Source organism: Gossypium raimondii, chromosome 2 (genome assembly GCF_025698545.1).
Source record: "Gossypium raimondii isolate GPD5lz chromosome 2, ASM2569854v1, whole genome shotgun sequence".
Lineage (NCBI taxonomy): Eukaryota > Viridiplantae > Streptophyta > Magnoliopsida > Malvales > Malvaceae > Gossypium > Gossypium raimondii.
Window position 1 is genome coordinate 15,106,444 of NC_068566.1, and position 16,876 is coordinate 15,123,319.

At 32.3% G+C, this 16,876-nt stretch overlaps 1 protein-coding gene and 1 pseudogene across 1 annotated transcript; one reads left to right on the top strand and one right to left on the bottom strand.

Moving 5' to 3' along the window:
* LOC128035968 (ATP synthase subunit beta, chloroplastic-like) overlaps positions 1-583 on the bottom strand; it is a 3,251-nt pseudogene extending 2,668 nt beyond the window's left edge.
* Positions 584-967: 384 nt separating this feature from the next.
* LOC105783461 (protein ROH1) lies at positions 968-3,211 on the top strand. Its single transcript, XM_052622178.1, has 2 exons — positions 968-1,178; positions 1,319-3,211. The coding sequence occupies exons 1-2, from the start codon at positions 968-970 to the stop codon at positions 2,848-2,850; spliced, it is 1,743 nt and encodes a 580-aa protein (XP_052478138.1). The 3' UTR covers positions 2,851-3,211.
* Positions 3,212-16,876: the final 13,665 nt, after the last annotated feature.

A 16,876-nucleotide genomic window follows, 5' to 3' on the forward strand; every position in this document is an offset into this window, starting at 1 on the left:
AAATCTTCGACAGGAGGTTGATCGGTTAATTCAATAAGAAATGGGGGTTAGCGCTCGATTTCGTTGGTCCCATCCAATTCAAGTGCATGCAATTGGATTGTTTCCTTATTCAATGAAGGAATTTTTAAGTTCAACCAACCTATTTTGAAAATAGGAAGTGGATAAATAAAAATTTTGGGAGAGTCTTTCATTTGTCCATCATTATAGGCAACACCATCCATATTATCTATGGAATTCGAACCCGAACTCTATTTATGATTCCTTATTTCTATCTCATTAGCCTTGTTTCAATTTCATTTCGTATTTTATTTTAGCATATCGATTTTTTTTTTACTTTACGTCCAACCTCTCCCCCCTTTTTCCATCTATATTCCCCTTTTTTTCATTTCAGGGCCGAATTACGCCTGTTTTCACATCTAGGATTTACATATACAACATATATTACTGTCAAGGGTGAATTTATTATTTCTTATTATTGAGCTTATAATATATAATTTATATTAGATGTTAGAATATTAATTCTATTATATATTTATCTATTCTATTATATATATATTCTAATATATATTAGTATTAGAATTTATTTATCTATTCTAATATATATTAGTATTAGAATTTATTTATCTATTTTATTAATTTATTTATCTATTTTATTTATAATATATTAGAATATTATATTAATATTATTTTTATATTATTTATCTATTTCTATTTTATTTATTTCATTTGCATTTAGAATTTGGATTCAAAAAAAAGTAAGGAATTAGAAACTTGAAAAACACGGATCGGGTTGCGCCATACATATGAAAGAATATAGAATAATGATGTATTTGGCGAATCAAATACCATGGTCTAATAAGGAACCTTTCGGATTCGTTGATAATTTTTTGAAAGATTTCTTCGAAAAGGTTTCATTAACTCCTCATTTATATCGAGTAGACCTTGTTGTTGCGAGAATTCTTAATTCATGAGTTGTAGGGAGGGACTTATGTCACCACAAACAGAGACTAAAGCAAGTGTTGGATTCAAAGCTGGTGTTAAAGAGTATAAATTGACTTATTATACTCCTCAATATGAAGTCAAAGATACTGATATCTTGGCAGCCTTCCGAGTAACTCCTCAACCCGGAGTTCCGCCTGAGGAAGCAGGGGCCGCGGTAGCTGCTGAATCTTCTACTGGTACATGGACAACCGTGTGGACCGATGGGCTTACCAGCCTTGATCGTTACAAAGGGCGATGCTACCACATTGAGCCCGTTCCTGGAGAAGAAGATCAATATATATGTTATGTAGCTTACCCTTTAGACCTTTTGAAGAAGGTTCTGTTACTAACATGTTTACTTCCATTGTGGGTAATGTATTTGGGTTCAAAGCCCTGCGCGCTCTACGTCTAGAGGATCTGCGAATCCCTACTGCTTATGTTAAAACTTTCCAAGGCCCGCCTCATGGCATCCAGGTTGAAAGAGATAAATTGAACAAGTATGGTCGCCCCCTATTAGGATGTACTATTAAACCTAAATTGGGGTTATCCGCTAAGAACTACGGTAGAGCAGTTTATGAATGTCTACGTGGCGGGCTTGATTTTACCAAAGATGATGAGAATGTGAACTCCCAACCATTTATGCGCTGGAGAGACCGTTTCTTATTTTGTGCCGAAGCAATTTATAAATCACAGGCTGAAACAGGTGAAATCAAAGGGCATTACTTGAATGCTACTGCAGGTACATGTGAAGAAATGATCAAAAGGGCCGTGTGTGCTAGAGAATTGGGAGTTCCTATCGTAATGCACGACTACTTAACAATGCACGACTACTTAACAGGTGGGTTCACTGCTTCTCTTCCGTGGGTTCGGAAACTGCTCGATGTTTTTCTTTGTTGTCAAGAGGAGTTTAGGCTTATCCTTTTTAACAACAAAGCTCAAGTGATCAAACCTCCCATGGACCGTCTGATTGCTGAATACTACGAGCGTACAGTTAAGGCGCTTGATGTGTGTAATGCAATTCGCGACGGAATTGAGCAGATCAAGCAATGGCAGAAGCTTCTTGAAATAGTGCTTTGCGCTTTGGGTGATAATAATGGTATTGCTAATAATAATTGTTGTCAGAGAGCCCTAGGAGAAGGGCAATTTCGTCGGGCTAAAAAAGCCTTGATAGATTTAGCAATTGGGATGCTTGATGAGAAAGATTCCGGTCAAGCTTTGTCTCATAGGAATCGTTCATTTGGAAGAAACAATAATAGCACCAGTCACTCCAAGGATCATCACCACCGTCCTTTGGGGCATTTCAGGTCCTTGTCTTGGAGCGTTTCAAGGTCTTGGTCTGCTGCGAGGCAGCTCCTGGCGATTGGGAACAACTTGGCCGTGCCTCGAGGGAGTGATGTTGTAGCTACTAATGGACTTGTAATGCCTGTTTACACAATGGGTTGTGTTTTGTTGTTTGTAATGTGGGCGTTGGTGGCTGCTATACCATGTCAAGATCGTGGTTTGCAAGTTCATATTTATGTTCCCAGGCACTTTTCATGGGCTGGTCCATTACTTTCTTTGCATGAGAGGATTCTGGAGGAGTCGAAGAAGAGGGATAGGAAAAATGCTTGTGGACTGTTGAGGGAAATTTATCAGATGGAGAAGTGTACGCGGTTGTTGGGTGAATTGACTGATACCGTGCAGTTTCCGTTGGGTGAGGAGAAGGAAATGGAGGTTAGACAGAGAGTGAAGGAACTGGGGCAGGTTTTTGATGCAATGAAGGAAGGTCTAGAACCGCTGGAAAAGCAGGTTATGGAGGTGTTTCATAGGATTGTTCGTAGCCGAACTGAAGGGCTTGACTCTTTGGGAAGGGGAAATAATACCGAGTAAAAGGTCTGTTGTAGGGTTGGGATGATTTAAACTGTAATTCTGGAATGTATAACTTGCAAATGTGTTTTGCTTTGGGCTACGGAAGGAACTCGAGGGTCATGAAGACGAAAGATAAGTGAAAAAATGATGAAGATGGAGAAGAAATGAAGAAAGATTTGAGGCATGCGCTACAAAGATAAAGAAGGATAAGAAGGAAACCAAAAAAAGAAAAAAATAACAGATTTTCTTGTATTTATCACCCCATATATCAGTGTAGTGTAAAGAAACGAGGATATGGAGTTGGCCCTTTGGTCCCAACGTCCTGCTTTGTGTTTTTATTGTATAATCAAATTTCTGAGTAAATTTGCTTCTTGTTTCTTTAGTTGTTCTGTGTTCAGAATTATTTCCTACTTGCAAATGTTGTATACTTCTGCTTCTTTGTTAAGATTCTGCCTTAGAGATAACAAGATGAATGAAACAGTTCGTTTTGTTGGTAAACTCTTTGGACAACGTTGTAATCGCTGGATGAAATGCAAAATTTCTGTTAAGTTAGCTTCTGGGATGAAGAAACCGTATGTTTGCTCTCTTAAGCATGTAAGAAGAATTCTCATTGATGAAATCTCACATGTACAATGAAATTGAAGTACTTGGTAGAAGAGAACACTGACAGGTTTGCTGGTCTTAATTTTTCCTTTTTGGTTGTTCAATAAGCGTCCGTATATATGCCTTTCATTCTCTTGTCTTGCATTTTTAGTCGTGGCTGAGTTGTAATGCTAAAACAGAAATTATTTCTGTTCTGCTTTGTATTCCGCTGTAAAAGGAATATGATCTTGTTGAGCTAATTCTGTCATTTACTCCTGATTGAAGTCTTTTATAGCCTTTTGATTTTATGAAAGATTACTTTTTCTTTTTTTGCATTATCATCTTTTTAAAGAAAAATACTTGGTAAAGTTGTTCTGTCATACCAATCCTTCCAAGAAGCTCTGTGCTTTCCTCTTCTCTTGTGTGCTTCAAAAAGCAACACTATCAATTCCCAGCATGCTGATCTTGGTTCTTGTGCAATGGACTTGGGTATAGCTTTCTAAAGTTTATTTTCTGGAATACCCCACTGTTCATGGTGGATATTTTAAGCGTGTTAATTTTACCTAGCTGCATTATGCTAGTGAGAAACTATTGAAGGTTAAGAAATCTGGATTGACACCAAGGTTGTGAGCATTACATGCTGTGTTGTTCCTTTTTATTTTATTTTATTAATTAAGCCACTGTCTTGTGTTGAATATGATTGCGTCAGTGTAAGCTTGTGTTCCCTATGTCTGTTCCCTATCTATTTCAGCGTAGTAGTATCACCTCTTAAATATCTTTTCCCTGAATGCAGTTTGGAGTAATTTATACTGTTGATGCAGTTTTGTCACCCTTGTCCAGTTAGAATTGCAGGGCACTAAATCTTTCTTCGCAAGCGGAATTTGTTATTCTTGCAGGTTTTGCAAAAAAAAAAAAAAAGATAGATTCTGTTATCTTGCGTTTAAGATAAGATGTAGCAATGGACCAGCTTCAACAGAGGAAAGGACTATTGAATTTCTGGATGTGGACGGTCCAGGTATGTTATGCATGTTGAAGCCTTTTTAAACACCACATTTCTGAATCTGTATATAGGGTTGTTTTTATGCGCTACCCTTTCCCTTGAAATTGGCACATTGAGTTCATCGACCAAAGTTTTGCAATGAACATAGTACAGAATTCTCTTTAGTAGAACTCTATTTTATTTTTATTTTTAAAGGAGAGTTAACTTATTTACTGTTTTCTCAATAATATTATATTTAATGTTCTAACCTACATTTTATTTAAAAGAATGTAACGCGTTTAACACTACATTCAATACTTAAATAATGTAACATGCTTACCACTACATTCAATAGTTATTGATTGTGTTATACTTTATCCCTCAAGACATTCCACTCTTATCCATTAACTACAGCAGTTTAGTCGTGTACCAACAATCAAAACTGCAGGGTGTTCAAAATGGATTTCCTGGAGAGGAAAAAAGTTATATGTGCATTTTCAAGATGTAAACTTTCAGTTTCACTCAAGATTTTTGGTTGAATAACTAAGAAACTTGAGTTTTAGATTTGTTACACCTTACCATAATTGCCCGTGTCAGTAATCTTGAATAGTAGGCATAAGGGCCTTGCATGAGAACCCTAACTAGCAACTTGCCGAATAAGCGACTCTACCTAGACCCATGGCGTTAGACTACTTGCCTCTGACTCGCCAAAAATAACTCCACATGTAGCACATAAGGACAGGGATGACCAACATATAAAACTTGGAACCTAAGGAGAGACCTAAGCAACCAACTACCCTCTCTTCTTCTTGTCGATTTTGAGCCTCCTCTTCCTTACAACTCCAGTCATCCTATTCAATAGCTCTCTACTATATCCTAAACAGGGTGAACCAATCATCTCAATCACTTACCTATATGTGTATTAATGAGATTAAATATTGTGTTTTGAGGAGGGATCAAGGGTTGAGTATAATTTTCATGAACAAAAAAGATGTTACCTTTTATAAACATCCAAATGGTATTAGAGCTAGTATGGTCCTCATCACGTTTCACCTTGGATCAACCAATTTTTTGACCAAATTATAAAGTAAAAATTAAATATCAAAATATGTTGTAAGTCTCTAAGCTCTTTGCACATTTTCAATTTAATCCCAATATTTTTCTTTTAAGAATTTAGTCCATTTATTTGTTAGATTTAAAAGTCTAGTTGCTAATATTGTTAAAATTATTTTATTAAATTTATTTGTGTGACATTAAAATTGAGAAGAAGAAAATACCTATTTGATAGTCATGTAACAAAAAACTGACATTGTAATAGAATTTAACATAGAATTTTAATAGTGTTGGGAATTCTTAAAATTTCACGTCTAACATTTTATTTAGAATAAGTATTTAGACTAACTAAAGACATTAAGAAAAGTCGATGTACCAAATTATGTAAAAATTAAAGTATAGAGATTAAATTTCAAAGATAAGCATAGTATAGGAACCAAAATTGAATTTGACCATTTTTATGTAATCTTAAAAAGAAGTAAAAGTTGTGTATTTAGACACTTGTATGTCAACATTTTAAATAGAATGAAGTATTTAGATTGATTATGATATTATAAAAGTCGAGGAATCAAATTATGTCAAAATTAAAGTATAGTGATTAAAGTTTATATTTAAGCGCATAATATAAGGATCAAAATTAAAATTTGACCATTGTTGAATAATCTAAAAAAAAAAGTAAAAGATTGTGTATTTGAACATGTGTACACCAACATTTTAATCAGAATGAAATATTTAATGTAATGCCCCAAAACTCGTTATGCCATAAAAGTGGCATTAGGATTGAAATCTTGTAATGGATTTCTCGATAAAGAGAAATGAGGCATAAGATCAATAAAAGGAAGATCATTTGTAACACCCTACACAAAAGAGACAAGAGAAGTGAATTGAACAAATGTAGTATGGGAATCATATCAGAATTAATATAAAAGTTTAAAGACTAAACTCTAGGTGAAGATAAAGTAGCTTGCCCAATTAAAAGGGATTAAAAGAAAATTTTGGAAATCATAATGGTTTAAGTAGATATTTATCATTGTATTAATGAGCCATTAAATCAAGGGCTGAGGTATAATTATACCATATTCTTAATGTATAAGTGGAAAGCATTAATTGTCCATGCATTTCCACTATCCATCAATTTGATAAACCATGACCTTTGAATGAAATAAAAACTAATTAAAAGAAATTTGATAAATGAATAATATGAAACTTAATGAAAGGGAGAAGCCATCTCTTTTCTCTTTTCTTCCTTCCGGCTCACTTAGAAAGAAAAGAAAGGGAAAAACCTTTCAAAGTTTTCTCCATTACCATGGGTTATTCTCAAAGAGTAAGGAAACTTTCATTTAAATTTTGTTAAATTAGTGGTATTAAATGATAGTTTAAAGCAAGCACATCCATTTAATTGTTAAATTAGCTAGAGAAATGCTAAGATGGCCATAGTTATACTTTTGTGAAGGTTTGAAGAAATTGAAATAAAGCTAGGTTGTTTAGGAAGCATACTTGAACTTTTATCACATACAAGAATTGTTATTGAGTTGATTAGCCATTAAATAGTTAGTTGGTGATGGGTTCATAATTTGATTAAATACTTGAATGTGTTTATATGCTCTGAATAGAGAAAGAGTTGGCTAAAGGAAACTCTAGCAAAGAAAAAGAAAATTTATTAGAGTAAAAGCATTTGGTGTTGGATCTAATGTCCCAGGTGTAGTATTTTTCGTCTACTTTTATATTTTTTGAATAAATTAGTTTAATAAAAATATTTTAATTACATTAAAACCTTTTCTATTATGTTCTCAATGGTTTTTGCATGCAAAAAAAATGGAAGCAAATATTAGCTCACAAGTTGTCTAATGTTTAACTAATACTAAACGATATTACGTGGTCGGATCTTAATATGGAAAGACAGCTTGTATTAGTAAATGAACCTAAACATGTCATTAGTCTAATAAAAAATGAACAAACCGATTGAAAGACAAATATGTTGTCTATCAAGTCCAACTGGGGAGATGATTTGCCTTGAGCATCGGAGCAAATGACTTCCAGAAAATAGAGATATAGATGTGACTGACTAGATTGACAGTACATCGGATAAGATCCAAGTAGAATAGATCTTGAATTCGTTTATGAATTTATTCACTTGTAACATTCATAGTGTGATATACCTTAATCCTGAGTGGATGGTGGATTATGTATGTATGACTTGTATTTTTTTATGTAAGTAAAAGCTTGAGTTCAAATAAATAAGGAACCGAAAGCTAGTGCATTAGGTATATGACTTCTGTAGTATGTAACATCAATCATAATAGTAGAATTCATATCCTAAGAAATGGGTAAACGATATCCTCTTATTAGAAGGGCTAAAAACACACAACTTTGAAATATTGTTATTCTACCCGAAAATAGTGAGAAATTTATTTTCTAAGTACAAATTATATTTTTTGGGAATAACAATTCTATCAGTTCCTACTAAGAGAGAACTACTTTTCTACTAGAGGAAAAAAACTATTTTTGGTTCTGTATTTGATTTATGATTGTTCAAGTTGACACTCGAAGCGATTCGTGGTACAAGAATAGCGGAGAATGTAACACCTTATACCTGATCCAGCCACTGGACCCGAGTTATAGGATGCTACAATAGTAAACTGAAACATTCACAAGTAATTTATTCAATATTATTCAATAATAAATAAATACAAGTTAATTCCATGTTAAATATGCATTACAATCAAAACGAGTCTTAGTCAGGCTTAGAAAAACCTTTGAACAAGTTCAAAACTAAATTGGGACCAACCTGAAACATTTACAAAATAATAGGTAAAATGCAAAACAGGGGTTACCAATCATTCAAACAGAGTAAAAAAGATCAATTCATAATAAATTACAATCAGTTCCATGTTATTCAATCATATTAGAACCTTAATTGGGCTTACAGAACACTTAAAACAAGCCATAATCAATTATGAATTAAAATGAAACTTTTATAAAACTTGGAATAAGAAGTGTAAACAAAGGTAGCACAATCGTATGGCCAGGCCGTGTGACAAAGACCAGCCCGTGTGACTGCAAGCATGGTTGTGTGGCTACTCCACACCCTCGTGTCCTCAAACCATGTACAATTTAAAATAAGGGTCACACAATCGTGTCTCCAAGCCGTGTAACTAATTTATGTCGTGGAGACCAACCTACACCAAAATTTAATAAGATACACAACCATATGAGGAGACCATGTGTGGCACACAACCATGTGACAACTCGTGTCCCAGGCCGTGTGAACCTAAAATAAATTCCAAATCAAGCCAAAACGTCAACCTTTTCTTAGGTACCAAGCCAAAACAATTGTTACCATATTCACATGTTCAAATCCACTTAATTATACCTAAAACATACCAAATTTATTCATCAATTATACCTATTCATTATAACAACGATAACACCATATTACAATCATAAAACAACTAACCATTAATTCTTACAATTCATTGGTTCTAACTTTCAAAACATTCAACATTTATGCCTCAACTTGCTATCACAACAAACACCACTATTAACTATCAAACTTGATTCTTATTAACACATTACTAGAATACCAAATATGCATTAGACAAAACATACATCAAAATGGCACAAAAGTTCATTTACAACCAAGTACCAAACATGTTCACCACTTGTAAAACAAGCAACCTATATACATGCCACAAGTAACCACAAATGAAACTTCAAAATCTACCAAGTCAGAAGATAGTAGGTGTGAGCTCTGTCGATGCGATCGTCACGTTCCAATTATCCAAAATCTACCGAACATAATAACCGAAGTAAGTAAATAAAATGCTTAATAAGCTCATACAATTCAATTCAATAACTTACCATATTCATTTAATAGTTAATTGTAAATAGCCATTCAATGTATTAACCTTTCCATGACATAGTTCAACAATTTCAGGTTAATAAATAATAAACATACGAATATTCAAAATTTATATTTCATTCGCTTTACAGAGACAATTTCACATTGAACATTCTTTTATTCTTCCAATGGAACATTGTAAAATAGCTTAATACACAAGCCTAGAAATAGATAATGCTTGTTGGAGCTAATCGGAAACAGAAATATATGTGTCAAATTACCCGTCCGGGCTAAACCAGTGACAACACAGAAAAATAGCTTGGCTAGGGCTATATATATACATGTAAGGTTGCCAGTCCAGGCTAAACCTTTAAAAGGACAGCATATTACCAATCCAAGCTAAATCTTTGTCACATGTATATCCGAGTTTGCAACAAATGTTGGAGCTCAGTCCAGAATAGAAATCATTCAACAACCTTGTGTATGAGAACTTTACTCAATCCATCAAAATTATCTCAAAATTTAATGCATTTTCTTATAGTCCAATTTCCATTTCAACAGTTTATATATAACAATTGTCAACATTTAATAACAAATTTCCAACTACGAAAGGTAATATAAACTTACTTGACAAAACCGTAGCAGTTTAGATACCAAGGACTATTCGACAGTTTTTTGTTTTTCACCTAAGTCAACAACTTGATCTAAATGATATTTAAGATTCAATACCAATATCAAATCTCATAATACTATTCAAATTCATGTTTACATAATTTTCCTAAACTTTTACATTTTATTCAATTTAGTCCCAAAAACAAACTTGTCATAACTTCCAAATTTGGACTTCAAACTTTAAACCAATTTCAAATACATTCAATTACAGCCACCTATTATACAAAATTTTGAAATTTGGGTATCAATTTCAAGATATTAAAAATTTAGTCCTTAAGTTCAAAATTAACAAAAAAAAACACTTTATAAAATAGTCCTTAAACAATTCATAGCTTCCAAATCTACCATATTTTATCAAAAACGTCTAAGATTCATCAACGAAAAGTTTTAAAATCTTTAACATTTTTGAAACCGGAGATACAGGTTAGCTGAACCTAGTTGCAACGATCTCAAAAACATAAAAATTACAAGAAACAGATTAAAAATCCATACCATGCAAAGTAAGGAAAGATGGCCAAAAGCTGGAGTTCTCTTCAACGGTGCATTCGGGTTTCCCAAAATGAAAAATAAAGATGATGATGATGGTTTTTTTATATGTTTTACTTTATTATAAAATATTTAACCTATAATTTAACATATAAAATTAATAAAAAAATCACTAATTGTCCACCAACCTTAATAATGGCTTAATTGCCTCATAAGTCCATTCACATTTACTAATTAAACCATTTAATTAATAAAATTCAATGGTGATTAAGTTTTACATCTTTTACAATCTAGTCATTTTCCTTTAATTAACTATTTAATCAACACATTTTCCGAACCAAAATTCAATTGAATGGATGGAAGTTGTAATTTAAAAATAAAATTTGAAAAATTAAATTGAATTGTTTAATTAAATTATTGAAAAGAGAATAGTTTGAAAACTTAAATTCTAAAGGCTAGAAAATTTGGAGAAACCAATTTTTAATCTTTGTATTGAGTATTTGAAGTCGTGCATTTTATTATCAAACTGATAGTCTTTTACAGAGGGATCTTACCTCTTTACAAACTCTTTCTTTGAGGAATTTTTTCCCTTACATCATGTCCTAAAGTTACATAATTGCTACTTTTTAGAGAATATATTCTCTTATTACAAAATACAAAATACAAATTTTTTTTCAAAGAATATTCACTATTCATACCAAAGAATCTTACGTTCCAGTTAGATATTTTCAGTGTTCATGCTAGAGAATATTTACTGTTGATGTTAGAGAATTTTACTGTTCATGCCAAAGAATTTTATTGTTCATTCGTCTTTTTTTTACAGGGAATCCCCCTGTTCATGTTCATTCATCTATTATCTTTGCATCATTTTATCGTCTACAAGATCCACTATTTTGATTGAAGACGTTGAAGATTTCTCGTCTTCTGATCCAGAATCTATTGAGCTAAGCAATTCAGCGATGAGTTTTTTGTATTCATTCATGGTCTTGGCTTGAGCTAACATTGCACAAGCTGTCGATTTTGCTTGAAGGAATTTTGTTGTGGTTTGATCTGGAGTTGCAGACATACATAATCTTGGATTCTTGTTGAAAAAATTACCCAAATATTTTGAATCATATTTTTCATCATTAAATTTTTCCCACCATTTAGTTCATAATATTTGAACTAATAATGGAATTCCAACACATGGATCTTGTTCATAAGAGTAATTCCAAGAAAAATCCAAGAAATATACAATTTTGAGAAAAAATGGATTGTTTTATAGAAACTAATAATGTTTGTTTAGTTAATTAAATGGAAAGCACTAAATTATAAAAGACATAAAACTTAATCACTATTAAATTTTATTTATTAAATGGTTTAAAAGTGGATGTATGAGGACTTATGTAATAATTAGGCCATATTGCTATGTTGGTGGACAGTTAAGGCATTTAATTATAGATTTTATATGTTAATTTATAAGTTAATTAATAATAAGGTAATAAAATAGTAAAAAATAATATTAAAACAACATCATCTTCCTTAACACTTCCTCCACCGAAATTAGAAATAAGAAACTCCATTAGAAAAGGTTAAGGTTCGGCCAAGCCAAAATATATGCATGTAAGTAATTTTCCTACCTGTTTCTTGTAAATTTTGTGTTTTTGATATCGTTGGAGCTAAATCTTGCTAACCTAAGGACTATTTCATAAAACTGTTAAAGATTTTGAAACTTGCTGTTAATGAATTCTAGGTGTTCTTATGATTAAATGATGAATTTGTGAACTAGGTTATTGTATAGGACTATTTTGTAAAGGAATTTTTATTAGTTTTGAGTTTAGGGCTAATATGAAAATAAGTAAAATTTAGCATGTAAATTTAGAAAAAGATTTAAGTGTTTGAAAGTTGATTAGGGATAATATTGAATTCAGTTTGCATATATTAGGCTTAATTGTGAAGTTTTTAATACTTTTGATTTCAAGGACTAAATTGAACAAAATGTAAAAGCTTAGGGGAAAATTTGTAAAAATGAAATTTATAGGTCATGTGCGTAGAAATGAATTTGATACTTGCATTTGAAATTGATAAGGTGAATTTAATCATTATATAGACCAATAGTTGAATCGTACGGAGGATAACCGGGGAAAAGGGAAAATCGCAGATTAGTCCCTACAAATCTACTTGATAGTCGAATATACTAGGTAAGTTCATAGTATAGATAAAAATATAAATGTATTTTAAACTTGTGCTATTATGATTTGATTCAATTGTATTTGAGGTTAGTTTTGATAATAAATTGAAATTATAAATTGTTGCAATTAAGTATAGGTGAGAAAGTGAATATTTGGTAGTTGTTGAACATTTAGGAAATATGATTTTATGATTTTAAAATGAACTTAGTTGTTTGGAAATATGTCATGAATCTATTTTTGGAAATGTCTTTGAACTATTAAATGTGGTAAACTCTGTTAAAATGCTTGTTTGAACGTAGTAAACAATTAGGATACGATTGGATGCCAATAGGGTTTGAACGCACGCTTGTACAGATTTTCACTTTGGTGCTCTCTGGTGTTATATGGTTACCCGAGTGTTCAATTCATATTACTATAGTTCATCAAGCTATGAAAATTTGTGACTAATTTTAAAATGATTGGGTAATTTCGATGTTTACCCATTAAAAGGTTTGTATTAATGAATAATCATGCAAGAATGTTTCTTAACGGTATTGATGTAATGAAATGTAGATATATAAATATGAATGATTTTTATTGAATCATTGAAGGGCATGAAGTATATGATGAATTATTTCAGCACTAATTTTTGGAATTTTTGTAAATGGTAGTTAAGTTTGAGTAGCATAAGTGTTTTTAGTTTTCAAATGTTTAATTAAGGTAAGTTCATTTGAATATTAGCTTTGAACTTACTAAGCTACTTAATCTTCCTCAGTTTTTTTTTTGTTTTCTGTAGTTAACATTTTGCGAAACTAGTTGGACGAATCAACTTCAAGGCTCACATTACCAAACTCTTGTTTCGGTAGTTTTTTATTCGTTATTTTCAATATGGTGGAATGTATATAAGTTTTTAAAGTTGATGAAATTAAAGCTCTAGTTGGATTTGTAATGTGGTTAAAAGTTGGTATATAATGTTAAGTTTGATGTTTCATGATTAACTTGTGATGAATGTGGTCAAACTAATGAGATATATCATATTGATTCTATTTTGTGAGATGATGATTTGTACCATTTGAATGGTAACATGATTTTGGTATTTGGTATCTTGAAATGGTAACTTGTCATTTGATATTTTCTGTGGAGACTTGTTGAAATGGCTTTTTTTGTTTTTGCAATATTTTGGAATTTTGGTTGGAATATATTGGCATTAGAAAGATTGGTACAAATGTTTGGTTATGGCATATGTTATTTGGAATCTATTTGGTGATTGAATAAGGTTAATTTTTTTTGTTATTGTTTATATTGAAATGTAGTGCCAACGAGGGCATATTGGTTAGGCACTTAGGTTGAATGTGAATAGTATATTTTGGCATGTTTTGGTACATTTTTTAATAGGTTAATATGGTCGTAAATACATGGGTTGGTATCTAAGAAATTGTAGGAGAATTGGCTTGTGTTTGAAGGTATTTTGGGCACACACGATCTGCCACACTGTTGCATGACACGGCCATGTGGCCTCTTTGATTTTGGTGCAGGTTTGTTCACACAATCACAGAGAGCTACACAACCATGTTCTTGAGCCACACAAGCTGAGGTATCACACGACCGTGTGACCCCTGTTTTCACTTTTTACTCAAATTTTGATAAAAGTTTCATTTTAATCCAGAATTGTTTTCGGATTGTTTTAAATGGTCTGTAAGCTCGAATTAGGTCTTGTTTTGATTGAACAATATGGAAATTATTACAAATGAATTGTTTTGTTATTTTTTATTAAATCATGAATAATGTTAAAGTTTTATAATTGTAATATCTTATAGCTCAGACCGGGTATAGGGTGTTACAATATGTCTATTGTATTTGTATTTGTGATGGTACGTATAGCCTACCTTATGTTACCGTTAAACCGAACACATGTACAACATGCCTTTTGCTACTAAATCAATCTGTTATAAGCTTAATATTTGCCACTGAATCGAATTGCTATAAGCTTAATGATTGCTACCGTAATGTTCTATTAAAAGCATATTAAATGTTATTGTATTGATCTTTTTTAACCCTTCCATATCACTTTAAATGGGGTGGGATGATATGAACGGAGGAAGTTGAGTAGTTTATCTGCACCGTTGAGTGTTTTATCCATACCATTTGAGTAGCTTTTATCTGCACCATTTGAGTGGTTTAACCACACCATACTAGCTACTTTAATCTGCAAACATGTTGTGTATTCACAACCTATTGATAGCTTGTCTGCAAAAACTTTTTATCAAAAACCCCGGTTCATCCATCATTTTTATTACTAGTGGTTTATCCATGATGTGGTGTAAATGTAGAGGAGTTCTGGGGAACTCCTACTGTGGTGTGTAAAGGTAAGGTAGGACCCTTTTGTGATAATTAAAATTGCATTGCCTTCATAAGCATATGCATAGTGGTGAACATTGAGATATTGTGACGATGAGATAAATTGAAAAACAATATTCTGAAATTACTATTTTGAATTCTATGATACTATTGATGGTTAATTTGAAAAATTGATTCTCTCATTTGCTAATTGATTGCAATTATATTATGCGGTATTACGACCTATCGATTGTTTGCACTGATTTTCTTGTGATTAAACTCACACTGAACTTCATAGCCCACTCCTCTTTATTCTCCATCTTTACAGATAACCCACTAGGTTAAGATGTGGACATGGTATTTTGAAGGACTCAACTCGATTTTGTCTATCAAAATATTTTAGATTTATTATTTCAATATTTCGTTATTGAGAAACTGTAATGTTTTATTTAAACTGTGTCATGGGACTTAAGTTTTTTTAGGGATTATTCAGCATGCATGACCTTTAAATTTTGATTAGGGTATTAAAATTAGGGTATTTAATTATATATGCATGAAATACAGCTTCTGTTAAAACATAGATGGATATCACTTTTTCGCTGCTAAATTTATAATTAGATTTTTTAGTAATAAAAAATTCAGAAATCAACTAAGTTTTCTTATAAAAATAAACAAATATTTTCAAATGATTGTTTTATAAACCCCGATCGCTACTAGGCCGTTCCAATAGCTAATGTAATCTCCTAAATTTAGGCCTAGCATTTAATTGGGGAGGTTACATGTGATAGTATTAGAGCTACAAGTTTACAAAACTTAGACTGAGGAAATTTAAATGAGTCTGCATGCATGCCATAGAAAGGAGTATTTTGGGTAAATCATGCCCAAAGTTTTTGAAAAATTAATTTTCTACAGGAAATTGAATCCGAGACTCCGATGTCAGTCCTACTTTAGTTACTGTTACTTTTGAGACTTTAGATAAACTATAATCTTAGACTGTAAACATTCAGGAAATAGCTAATGCTTGAACTTTTACTTGAAAATCGTAGATAAAGGTTAGACTCGAAGAAATTATAGTGTTTCTATTAAACCGAGAATTTAGGGTAAAAAAATGTTAGTGAAATTTCTGTAGTTAGTCTTTTAGGACAATCTGTGAATCTTCAAGAGAAGTCCATTGGAGGTTTTAGGGGAAATATTATTTGGAACTACATAGGAACCAGAGTTGCACAGCGAAAGCTGATAACTCTTGAAAAAAGTTATATTTCCTGCCCATAGGCTTAGTTAATTGCCTGTGCTTAGATGAGTTTAGTTGCATTTTAGGATATTGCATTGGTATTTTTAGAGCATTGCATTAAAGAGGTTGAATTGTACTTTAAGTGTTATTACAAGTTGCTTTTAATTGTCTATGGAGAGGACTTTTTTGGTGGTTGATTGGTAGGTGCCGAATGTAGGAAAAGGAGTAAAAGATTGAAGGTTTGCCGTGACAAATTTTTGACAGTTTGCCAACACAAATGTTGTGGCAATACCTGAAAGATACCTAGTCAGCACTCAATGCATACTGTTCTCAGCCCCAGTTATACTTGTACCAGATAAATCCACCTGAAAAAGAGAGAAATGATTATGGGCTGATGGAGCTACCCTAGAAGGAAGAGATATAAAAGCCAAAAAAAAAGATGACAACAGTGTGGGGAAAATAGAGGGAAGCGGCTAAAAACAAGGGCAGAGAAAAGGTGGAAGAAGAAGGCAGTCATCCTTGGCCACTACAAGACATTGCGTTACCTGTGTTGAGAGCTAGATAGCCGAAAGTTGTCATCCTAGAATCCTTCCTTTATTTCTTATCTTGTTTCTTAGTGAGCTTAATTGGTGAAGAAAAAATTGGTTGTTGTGTTAAACTTGAATTTTATTTGCCAACCCATGAGCTAAATCTCTTAGGGTTGGGATTACTTTGAT

Coding starts and splice junctions, on each gene's coding strand:
- LOC105783461 (XM_052622178.1), top strand. CDS start 968: ATGAGTTGTAGGGAGGGACTTATGTCACCACAAACAGAGACTAAAGCA. Junction 1,179..1,318: donor AGCTGCTGAATCTTCTACTG/GTACATGGACAA, acceptor CTTTTGAAGAAG/GTTCTGTTACTAACATGTTT.